Raw genomic sequence first — 12,423 nt, forward strand, 5'->3', positions numbered from 1 at the left:
CTTGGAGTTCAGATGTTCAGATGTCCGACAAACTAGAGGCATAGCAAGGGTTAAAAACAATCTGGCACCGAACCAAAGGAGAAGCTGGCTTAAAAAAGCTTCAGGGCAATCAGCCTGATGAAGCACAGGTATGAAGACAAGCCTCTGCCCACAAGTGGGGATAAGAAAAATTTTCACATTGTTGTTGTTTGAATGACTGCAACACTTTTTTTTTTTCTTTATTGTTTGAATTAGTTTTGTAGCAAAATATTTTAAAACATGCAGAAATTGAGGATGTTGTTTTTGCATGGATTTTTCTCATCTATTATTGTTTTACATCAAATCTTCTTGTTGGATTGCATATGGAATTAAAACAATAATTAAAGTGTTGACTGTCTGAACATTCTCGTTTTGCTGCAAACATAAGCACACTGGACAACATCTTGATGTGCTCTCACAGAGCCTCTGAGGTTGTGGAGACTCAGCATGTTCACACAGCTTGTCTGTCCTTCACTTGTCCCTGGTTTTAACAGATCTGTGCTTCTGTGGGGGCACCAAGCTGTTGACGTTCTTTCTTGGAGGCTGTGACCTTGGATAAGGTCCTGTGATTCTTTGTGTGTTTTTTTGTTTGTTTTGTCTTGTTGTAAATGACAAATGTAACAATGCACAAGACATTTTTCATCTCAGCTGGAAGGATACAGCGCCAAACATCTATTTGCATAAAATATATTACATATCCACACTAATGTTTCTGGTGGGCTCACCTTAGAGAACTTTTCACAGTGTACTCTGCTTCTCGCCTAGCATCAGCTGTGATAAGCTGCATGAATCCATACAAAGTGTTTCTTTTAAAAATGGATGGTTGATAACACACAGTAATCTTAAAGACTGTCTATGCTAAAAAGAAATAATGCACACATGAGCCATTTTTTGAAGGATGACAGCATCACTTGACTAGGGTCGTTTATTTTAACGGCTACTTCAAAATTCGGTTCTTCAATCGTAGGTTCAAGGACACAGCTGCGAAGGTTAATTATTAAACTATGGCTGGAAACTAAAGCAGCAATTCAAAGTAATGAGCCTGCAGTGCTCAATGGGAATTGTGTATCTCACCGTCATCAAGAACACGATGTAACTGTTGCTCAACGGAGTCGAGGTTTGCTGTTTGTGCAACATGAAATTAATGATTTAAATGAACATTTAAATGAACACTACTCCAGTTTTACACATCAAGTTGAAAAGTTAAGATTTTATTATCTTTTTATTTAAACTGCGATAACTGCTGTTCTCTGAGTCTTAACCATCTTTCAGTCCTTGTAACCATAATGTTTCATTAATATAACACTTAATGAACAAAATACTCATTTTAACTGAAGCAATGATTTTTGGCTGAATGAACACACAGCTACCGTGTTGATTTTTCAAATGATTTTCATCCTGCAGACAGATGAGTCAGATAAGAACAGTTGTGTTGTTGTAGAGTAAACAGATTTGATTTGGATTTGACTTTGATTTTCTTTAACTATAATTACGATGTGTCTCTTGTTATCTCCAGAAGTGAGATGGTTCAGTCATTAATATCTTGTAGTATAGTTGATGACGTGTTGACATGTCCATTTTTGTCACAATCATGAAAAAAAGGAAAAGATCTTTTTGGTTTTAAGTTTGTTGTCATGAATACAGTGCGCCCACGTTCTTTGCGTTCCAGGAACCACACGCGATCAATGAATTCTGCGATAGAGCAACAAACTATTCATCTTATTATTTACGGTAATTTGAACATTTATGACCCTCCCCATACTGATATTAATCCACCTTCTATCTGTATTACCTTTTCCCACACTCTTATCGACTGTTTAAAGCACTTTTGTGTCTCACTTAAGTCCGAGACTCACAGAACGGAGCGCACTTCTGGATGCCGTCAGCCAATAGAATGTGCATACGGTATCACGTGACTACCTACTAAAAATACGCGATGAGGTGAAGTCGCGACACAATGTGTCAAAGAAAAACAGATTATTCCAATGACAAACACTACTCGCAGCAACATGTCGTTGTTTTATCTCTTTTGGTAGATGTCACTTATGAATCTCATACAGTTTTTACAATAATAAAACAATATTTCTCTTTCCTATGTTTGTCAAGAGGTTTTTAAAGTAATCAATAACGAAGCCTCGAGGGTAAAGTATCATTTGAACGTCTTGACCTAACAAGCAGACCGTGTTGCTCTTGTGTTGTCTCAGTCAAGGTTATCTCACAACTCAGCCTACTTGTGTAATGACTGTAGTTACAGCTTGCCTTCTGACGGAAAATCCAATCATTTATTTAATCATTAATATTTCACATTTTATAACCTGAAATGCGACTTTGCACGAACCAAACCCAAACGAAAAACACGTTCCGGACAGAGTAGAATATTAATTTTAGAATTTTAAGGAATTAACTTCAAATTACTTTTTATTAGTTTACTGAAGTGACTACCCAGGGTAAGCCTAGCCTTTTTTTTTCTTTTCTTTTTTGGTTGACCCTGCAATGTGAAATAGCCCATGTTACATTTAATAGCTCTTGTTATGAATCTTGTTTGGCTGTTCACTGAACCAGGTCTTTTACAAGGCCTCCGGCTCTTCCTGCTCAGTTGAGGTCAATTATAAAACCAGCCCCAACAATAAAGACTCCTTCATTCACCCTAAACTACAGAATGGCTCCATGGGTTTGACTGACTGACTAGAGTAAAATAAATCAGCTGCTGAAGAAATACAACTGTAGCAATAACAAGACCACATTTGTTGTCTTTGGATACAATCTACTGATCACAGACACGTCTGCCCCTCTGGATGGAGTTACCTGTTGTCAATGACGGTGTTCACCTTGCTGCTTACAGGTCTAGACTTCCTCTGGCAACAACTAATGGGAACGCAGTGCATGGACGGTTGGATGAGTCTGGTTACTATCACTGTTACAGTGATGGGGACAGTATAGCATCCCATAGATCTGATGCTCTAACTGGCTATGAAACTCTGGATTCTCCACCACACTACGACTTCTACGCCAACACAGAGGTGTGGGGCCGACGGAAGCGCTTTAGACCATCTCTTTACCAGCTTCATGCAAACCCTGAGGTATTAAAATCTGCTTTTCATCAGAATTTACGGTGCTTATCTCATGTTTCATTGAAAGTGCTTGAAATGGTTTCGAAAAAATGTATTCCATGGTGAAGAAAGTATTAAAAAAAAAAAATTTAGCTACCATACACACTGTCACAGATATTAATTGAGAGGTGGAGGCTAAATGTGACTTGAAGACTGCAAGTGCCAACACTATATGCAAGCCAGCAACCCCAGGTGCATTTACTAAACCTATGCTGTTGTAAGCTGCTCTGGTTGTAAAGTCCCTTGAGATCAGTTTGTGATTCATGTTTTTTGGATTTATAATTGATATTAACTTGACTTTACCAGGATGATGCAAAACCTCCATTGTATGAGGATGGGCAGGCAGGAGGAGAAGACAGTTCTGCAGACGATGAAGAAGAGGAGCAGAAGGAGCCACTACCTGAACCTACTCGCTTTGGCTGGGTACAGGGAGTAATGGTAGGTTAGAACAAAACGGATGTGTCAATAGCAGCTTGATTTCAAATTAGAAATTTTGAAGTGTAAATTATATATTTAATATCTTTGAAATTTACCTTGGCTACAGTACTTTGAATCCATTCAAAAGAAAGAGTTTTAACTTTCTAACTTCACAAAACACACCATTGGGGTATATTAAAACATCCTTTTACAACCCTTAAGCCTGCAGTTAAAAGTTTGAATACTAACATCCAGGGGTACTGTTCTGAAACAGAGACTTATTTGTTGCTAAAGTAACCACTAAGCTTGTTACCTTTTTAAGTCTTGCAGCTAGCTGATTCTGCTAAGGAAATATGCTGCACTGACCGCCAGAACTGATGGTGTGTGATTATGTTACATCATGGTAATGATGCAGATACAGGAGATGATGTTAACCTAGGAATAGACACAGTTAGTTGATTTTTAGTTAGTGATGGGGGGTTAACAAAATGAAAATGCAAAAAAAAATAAAAATACAAACCTCAAACAAAATGATGTTTCATGTTTCATGTTTCCACTGAGTTCAGACTGGATACAGGGTGCAACGCAATCAAAGACTACATTTCCTGACTAACAAGACAGCCCCGCTTGCAATTGAGTGGTTCAGGTGTATGGGAAGGATTTCTACCATGCCTATAATATCCAATCACTATTGTACATACTTAACTGGTGTCACCACAATTACAGAGAATAGATAAAAGTCTTCCTATAGTGTTATTTCACTCAGTAAGGTCAAAGTTCATCAGGTCAGGTTGCACAAAATACCAATTCTGACAGCATATTTCTCTTTGGGTGGGTTAAGATTGTGTTTAGATTTGATTTAAAAAAAAAATGTCAATTTGAGTTATGGAACCATCCACCATCCAAACCTCCAAACCGAGTACTGGATTGTACATCTTGAATTAGATGGAGGTCAAGATTGGTTGTTATGTTCCATTCAGTCAGGTAACAGCTGGGGGTTGTTTTGTTTTTTCTTTCATAGATCCGCTGCATGTTAAACATCTGGGGAGTGATCTTATACCTGAGATTGCCTTGGATCACTGCTCAGGCTGGTATAGGTATGTCCATCAAAACATCTGTTCCATTCAGTCATTCTCCAATGACTGGAATGCAGATGTGATACCTTATATGTACGTGCTTTTTGTTTGTTTTGTTTTGTTTTGTTTTTTGTCTTTTTTTTAAAACTTGACAGCAAAATTATCATTTTTTCCAGGTCTGACCTGGGTGATCATTGTGCTCTCCTCTTGTATAACTGGGATCACTGGTCTCTCAACCTCAGCCATTGCTACCAACGGAAAGGTCAAAGGAGGTCCGTATGCTCAGTGATTAATGCAACAATCTACATAGTATATATACAGCAAATTATAGTTATTATAATAATTACTTGTGTAATTAAATATGTCTATAGATGTTTGTCACTGCATCCCAACCTCTTGTCTTCAGGTGGGACTTACTTCCTGATCAGTCGCAGCCTGGGTCCAGAGCTGGGTGGCTCAATCGGCCTGATCTTTGCCTTTGCCAATGCCGTGGCTGTAGCCATGCACACTGTTGGCTTTGCTGAGACGGTTACAGACATCATGCGGGTGAGTGTGATCCCATACACTAATGTGTACCATTAGCAACTTTCACCGTGACACTAAACTGAACAAAGACTTTCAATTTGATTTATAATTTTGTTCCTCAGGAAAATGGAGCTGTCATGGTGGATCGGACGAACGACATCCGCATCATTGGCATCATCACTGTCACATGTCTACTGGGCATCTCACTAGCTGGTATGGCATGGGAATCAAAGGTCAGTTCAATCAAACACATGAGGCCATACGAAAGGACCATTATGTCAACAAGTGATTGAAATGCTACAAATGATTTAAAAATATTTAATTCCTTGACACTTCTTAAACCATCTGTTTACATTTCTCAATGTTCTCAACCCCACATGGAAGAAAAACAAATGTAAGCCTATTTTTTACAAGAAAAATGACCAAGATTTTTTTTAATACACTTTTTATGGTATGTTCCTTGTTCCCTTGCACTTACCTGTCTTCAATCTGCGATGCAGAAACCATGTGTGGATACATGTAATATAAAAAGTAATGAACTGATTCAATTAACTTTTGTAGGAGGATTAATCTTGGGCCAGAATAAATCACCCTAAGTTTAATTTAAAATCTAGATAAAGCAATACTTCCATGATTTACTCATTTCATGTATTTATCAATTTGTAACATTTCAAGATATTTCACGTTATGCTGTTTTTTGTTACGATTTGAATGAATGAATTAATGCAGACTGATATATTTATGTTATGTTCAATTCATGAGAACATGGTTACAGTATATTAAATTTTCAGGTCAAAGTATTTTAACTACTTTTTTACATTATGTTGGGAATTTTGTTCATTATTTTTTACTACCTGAAGCATTTTTTAATGTCAGGCTATCAAAAAGTTTTACATCTTGACATTTATCTGATGTTCCAAATGTTTCACTAATGCAAAAATTACAGAAATATTGGATTTTGGAAATTTTGTATTGCTGTTGAGCATTTAAATATGAGACTGTTGCCACAAAACTTTACAACTAAGCTTCAGACATTTTTAATTACCTCATATTATCGGTTGAGAAACTTCATGAGGCATGAATTGTAAGGTTACTATCCTGCCTGATCTTTGATCCATGTGTAGGAGTTTTGTTTCTAATTTTGTTTACTGTTTTTTTCAGTAAATGCTAAACATATGCATGTACTAATAATATAGCTAAAAAATATACATTTATGAATTTTCATTGGTTTAAGAGTAATCAGTTTAATTGTTTTCGTGATTGACAGATGTCCATTTGTCACCACATGTTTACTGTATATTTTGTTTTCCACAGGCCCAGGTTCTCTTCTTTCTGGTCATCATGGTGTCATTTGCCAGTTACATTGTTGGGACAATCATTCCTGCTTCTCCACAGAAACAATCAAAGGGTTTCTTCAGCTACAAAGGTAGTTTTTTTTTTTTTTCTGTTAGAGTCAATCAAGAGATCCTTAACAATTTTCATTGACAGTTTTCCATTTAACAGAAGATTGAGACTGAAATGTCTCTGTAACAATATGTAAAGTTAATTTATTTCCAGTGGCCTTTGAAATGACTTGTTGGAAGAGAAGCCTTTTATAAGTTAAGGGCTAGTGGTGTGCTAACTATTTCACTTTTATAGCTGATATTTTTGCTGCCAATTTTGTTCCCTGCTGGCGCGGCCGAGGTGGAAGCTTTTTTGGCATGTTTTCCATTTTCTTCCCTTCTGCAACTGGCATCCTGGCAGGGGCAAACATCTCTGGAGATCTGAGGGTAGGCCATGCTCTATATTTCTCTGCCCATTTTTATTTACTGGTTGTTTTATTTATTGCACACAATATTTTCACATGTATGTGGGAACTTGCATTAAAGATCCTGAAACGATTTTTATTTGTCTTCTATTCAGAATCCAACATTGGCCATCCCCAGAGGAACACTAATGGCTATATTCTGGACCACTATTTCATATATAATCATCACAGCTACCATTGGTACTGTGTTTGCACACGTTTGTTCAGTTGTTATTTTATATATATTTTATACATACAGTATATACTGTGTGTGTGTGTGTGTGTGTGTGTGTGTGTGTGTGTGTGTGTGTGTGTGTGTGTGTGTGTATATATATATATATATATATATATATATATATATATATATATATATATATATATATATATATATATGCTACTATATACATATAGACAGAACTCACAAAGCCGGCGTCTAAAAACAAAACAAACGAAGTCTGATATCATTATTTTATCGTGGAATTTCCACGGATTCCCGCTAGTATTTTTATCATACATAAATAAAGCAATCAGTACGCGATCAGTAAATTAAGTTTCAACCAGTTTAACATTCATATTTATTCATATTCATTCATATATAAATTTAACACAAACTTAAAAAGGTATGAAAGATGTCTTTTTTTTTAATCCATGGGCTCCAGCCCCATGGATAAAGGCCGATCACGCAAACATGGCAAGAAAATTTAGTCTGATGCTAACAGTCTGTAAAATGTAACGTTAACGCCACTTTGATTAAGATTTCACATCATGCTATTCAATGAAATTAACTCATTATACATGCGTACACACACACATAAACACACACACACACACACACACACGCACACACACACACACACACACACAGAAACACTTTAAGCATCCAACAAACATACTGTATATACACACACTTCTTGAGCTGTCTAAAATATATTTTTATAAGTCCTTGTATATACTGATATATAGCACACCTGTTATAGCTGTCTTTTTCTATCTTGTATTGTCTCAAAAATTGAAAATGCAACTTATCAAGGAGTGACTATGTATAAAATCAAACCCCAAACCAGTCTAACCTGTCTGAATTTAGTCACTTGCCAAACCTTGAGTGCAAGCCTTGAAAGGTCTGCGTTCTATAAATGTCCACCTACGTAGTTTTTTGTTTTTTATTTGGGGGTTTTTTTTGGGGGGGGGGGGTCAGATTTTTGTTGATCTGTGTGCGTGTGCATATGTACATGCATACTTATGTGGTGTTTTCTTTTCCACAAAGGAGCCTGTGTGGTCCGTGATGCATCTGGCTCATTAAATGATACTCTGTCACCATCCTCATCCAGCGAGGATTGTGTTGGTTTAGCTTGTCAGTATGGATGGGACTTCACCGAGTGTATCAACAATAACACATGCAGATATGGCATCAGTAACTACTACCAGGTCAGCTCATTCATTCAGGAGATTTCTCCATGTCTACCCATGCTAGATGTTTATTTCAGTTTGCATCGCCAAGTAAAGCAACCATCCATCCATCTTCTGAACCGCTTTCGCCAAACCTATAACCTGTATTACAATCACTTACTTACTCTTGCCACTAGGGGGCGACAAGTCTGATTGTCCTCTGCCCCTTCAGGGAAATTTGTCTTTTTTTTGTACCAGCAGAAAATACAGGCAGGACAATCAGCTAGTGCTCTGCATGAATCCCTCAGTCTCTTTATGAATTAGTTTCGTTTTAGCAGTAGGTCACCTTGTAATCATGTAGCCTCTAAGACCGATGAGTTTAAATCACAGATTCCATGTATGTCTCTAGGCGATGGGCATGGTGTCAGCCTTCAGCCCCCTCATCACTGCAGGGATATTTGGAGCAACACTCTCCTCTGCTTTGGCCTGCCTGGTGTCTGCTCCCAAAGTCTTTCAGGTAGGCACACATGAAACAGCAACAACAACAACAAAAACAACAACAATAATAATAATATTATAATAATAATAACATTCATTTGCACAAGACAGTTACAAAGTGTTTCACAAAACAGCATATTAAAACAATTCATGACTGAAATACAGCAATTAAAATGAAATCTGCTACTCTCAGATCCTCAGGCAGTGACATATGCTGCAAGAAAGGATTTGCTAAATTATATAAAGTAGACACTGACTTTGAGATTAAAACAATTAAATACTGCTGATATTATCTGTTTTTGCAGGAATGGTCTTTTGTGGCTTACTTGATTTATAGTTTTACTGGTCTAGGATTACATCACAGCACTGATAGTTGTGGGAGACAACCTTACGTTTCCAGCTTCTGGATTATATTTTGATTAATATTAATGTTACTCCAATCATCGCTTGAAGTTCTTCATCTAAGAACTTACCCTTCCTAAAGAGAACAAAGATATCAGAGATCCACAACTAAATTTTAAAATATACCTGAAACTGAAAGTGTACAATATGGGAGTGGGGAACTGTTAAGAACCACAACAAGAATTTCCTCAGAGGGCTGTGTGCCTCTGAAGAAAGCTGTTTCTACACCTGACAGACCATAAAGGTTTGGACCGCTTGCAGCACGATGTCTTCTTATGAAGTGATTTTTACATCCCCTCCTTCTTTTAGCCTTTGGCTCCACATGTGTGGCCCCTGACAGCCCCCAACACCCATTCAAGTTTGGCACCAATAGGATCTCAGACATGTTCTCACAATGTTCTTTAAGCTTTTGCTACATCCAGTACATTTTCTTGTTTATTGTGTTTCTAATCATGTTTTTACTATTTTTTTTGACTTTTGGAAACCATTTTGACCTTTCTCCATATAAGATGGTGCTACACAATTACACTCACCCACTACCTGTTCAATGGTTTTCTGTTTTAGTTCCTGCTGTGGAGAAGAAGAAAAAAAAAAAGGCTCATGTTTTGTCCCGCTTTCATATTTTTTTCTGATAGTGTCTTTGTAAGGACAAACTGTATCCTTTCATCGGCTTCTTTGGCAAAGGTTACGGCAAGAATGATGAGCCCCTCAGAAGTTACCTGCTGGCGTACATCATTGCTGTTTGCTTCATTCTTATTGGTGAGGTTTTGAGGAACTTATGTTCGGACTACAATTGCATTCTGAATGGATATTGATTTTTCATAGGTTTTTGATTCATTCCACCTTTGTCATTTCTTTCCACCAGCTGAGTTGAACACCATCGCTCCAATCATCTCCAATTTCTTCCTCTGCTCCTACTCTCTGATAAACTTCAGCTGCTTCCATGCCTCAGTCACCAACTCACCTGGTAGTGAAGGAACAAAAGTGATTGCATTAAAGGTGCAATAAAACATAAACTCTATTATGAGAACTTGTGTAATTGTGTCTCCAGGTTGGCGTCCATCCTTCAGGTACTACAGTAAGTGGTTGTCCTTGCTGGGTGCTGTGTGTTGTGTGATCATCATGTTCCTGCTGACTTGGTGGGCAGCTCTTATCGCCTTTGGGGTCATATTGGTTTTGTTGGGATACACGCTGTACAAGAAGCCCGGTAAAGTCACACACATGCAGTCAGACAAACCACATCACACTTTTTTACAACAAACAGTGGCCCTCCTCTGCTCCATTCTACCTCTTCTACTCTGTCTTTAGCTGTGAACTGGGGCTCCTCGGTCCAGGCGAGCTCCTACAACATCGCTCTGAACCAGTGCATAGGCCTGAATCACGTTGAGGACCATGTCAAGAACTACAGGTCAGTGATAGGATGAAATCACAAGCCTGCAGTTTGTTTTCTATGGTATCATCAATTTCAAGTTATGAAATACAGCCTCTTAGTCAATGACACTAATACTGAAACAAAGACCCCTGTACTTCAGTTTTTGCTCAAGCAGGTAGTAGGTTAAACAAGCATGTTATTGACAGGTTCAGTCCCATCAATAATATAAGATAGCTCACACTGAACTCAATGAATGAATGAATGAAATGAATGAATGAATGAAGTCAACTAAAATGTAAGAAAAGTTTGAAGTTGAGATGCAAAACAGATACAATATTTTCCTAAAACTCTAGTTAACTTTATACAACAGATCATAAATGTAATATATATTCCAATATGCAGCAACTCTACTAACAGCACACCAAGTAGAGGTATGTTTCAACTGTGGACTTTAAGATAGATAAGTGCATTTTAATTTGAAACTAATTCATTCCACCTATCCAGGGGTGGGTGCTGATGTGTCTGCAGGCGTTTTGGACTCGATAACTTCAGATTGTGATTTTGCTCCCTTACAGACCACAGTGTTTGGTTCTCACTGGTCCTCCCAGCAGTCGTCCAGCTTTGGTTGATCTCGCCAACAGTTTCACAAAGAATCTGAGTCTCATGATTTGCGCCAATGTGGTCACAGTGAGCTCAACTTTAGTATTCACATACAGTATATCATGGACACGTCACCAAAGTCTATGTTTTGATTTGATTCAATCCCAAAAGCAATTGTTAAATCATTTATATTTTTATGTTCAAGCTCAGGGCTTCTACCTGATTGAACTAAAAGTAATATGATTATCCATTTGATCCTGTGTTCGCCAGGCGTGTCCCTCTTCCGCAGTAGTGGAGAGAAGGAGCAACAAAACTCATGTCGCCTGGCTGAACCAACGGATGGTGAAATCGTTCTACAGAGGTGTGGTGGCGGAGGAGCTACGATCAGGAGTTAACATGCTGCTACAGGTTAGAGTTACACTCTTCACATTCTCTCTCTCCATCATGTGGGCTCACATAACCAGCTACCCCTCAGCTTTCAGCAAAATTTTCTTAGGCTTAAAGATGATAGTATGAAAAAACCTCCTCCTTGACAATCAGCTGTCAGGAAAATTCCAGTCCCACTCCTGTAGAATCGACAAAAACCTTCATTAATATTAAAGTGACAAGTAAAAATGTCAACGGTAAATTATAAGTGACTTTGCTGTGCATGGAAATCTGTCATACCAGGAATTGTGACACTGAAGTCAGTATTAATATCCATAATGAGCAACATGAACTGAGTGACTGATGGTACTTGGTGTGCACAGATGACAAGCTATTTTTGATTGCCATACAGATCTATATGTGTTCAAGTCAAATCATCTCCCTAATTATTCAGCATGATAATCTACTATAGAAATTTTAAAAAGACAAAAAAAACCCACATATATACTGTATATATGTTAAACACTGTGTAAAAATTAAGACAAATTCAGACTTAAAAGTATTGACTGAATTATTTCCATGTTTCTTTTTCTAGTTTATATTGATGCATATGATGCTGATTTGAATTCTTGTGACGCTGAATAAAAATGAAGTTACTCCTCTCCTGTCATGTTGCTGACTGTCCATTAGGGGGCAGGTTTGGGTCGCATTAAGCCAAATGTTCTGCTCATGGGTTTCAAGACAGACTGGCTGAGTGACTCACCTCAGAATGCAGACAGTTACATTGGAATCCTGCAGTGAGTTCAGTGAATATCAATCACTTCATTTTGTGTGTTTGGTCTTAAATTTCTTCACAGTTCAATATTA

General features: G+C 37.7%; 1 protein-coding gene across 1 annotated transcript in view; it reads left to right on the forward strand.

Annotated features, from left to right (window-relative positions):
* Positions 1 to 2,813: 2,813 nt before the first annotated feature.
* Positions 2,814 to 12,423, forward strand: part of slc12a3 (solute carrier family 12 member 3) — a 12,077-nt gene continuing 2,467 nt past the window's right edge. The window contains exons 1-18 of the mRNA XM_068312368.1: positions 2,814 to 3,098; positions 3,435 to 3,566; positions 4,567 to 4,642; positions 4,798 to 4,893; positions 5,028 to 5,167; positions 5,269 to 5,379; positions 6,461 to 6,572; positions 6,785 to 6,915; positions 7,049 to 7,133; positions 8,197 to 8,357; positions 8,728 to 8,835; positions 9,854 to 9,977; positions 10,084 to 10,185; positions 10,270 to 10,425; positions 10,527 to 10,626; positions 11,166 to 11,277; positions 11,461 to 11,598; positions 12,247 to 12,353. Of these exons, the coding sequence (XP_068168469.1) occupies positions 2,814 to 3,098; positions 3,435 to 3,566; positions 4,567 to 4,642; positions 4,798 to 4,893; positions 5,028 to 5,167; positions 5,269 to 5,379; positions 6,461 to 6,572; positions 6,785 to 6,915; positions 7,049 to 7,133; positions 8,197 to 8,357; positions 8,728 to 8,835; positions 9,854 to 9,977; positions 10,084 to 10,185; positions 10,270 to 10,425; positions 10,527 to 10,626; positions 11,166 to 11,277; positions 11,461 to 11,598; positions 12,247 to 12,353 (2,276 nt within the window). The remainder of the gene's footprint in view (positions 3,099 to 3,434; positions 3,567 to 4,566; positions 4,643 to 4,797; positions 4,894 to 5,027; positions 5,168 to 5,268; positions 5,380 to 6,460; positions 6,573 to 6,784; positions 6,916 to 7,048; positions 7,134 to 8,196; positions 8,358 to 8,727; positions 8,836 to 9,853; positions 9,978 to 10,083; positions 10,186 to 10,269; positions 10,426 to 10,526; positions 10,627 to 11,165; positions 11,278 to 11,460; positions 11,599 to 12,246; positions 12,354 to 12,423) is intronic.

Source organism: Antennarius striatus, chromosome 4 (genome assembly GCF_040054535.1).
Source record: "Antennarius striatus isolate MH-2024 chromosome 4, ASM4005453v1, whole genome shotgun sequence".
NCBI lineage: Eukaryota > Metazoa > Chordata > Actinopteri > Lophiiformes > Antennariidae > Antennarius > Antennarius striatus.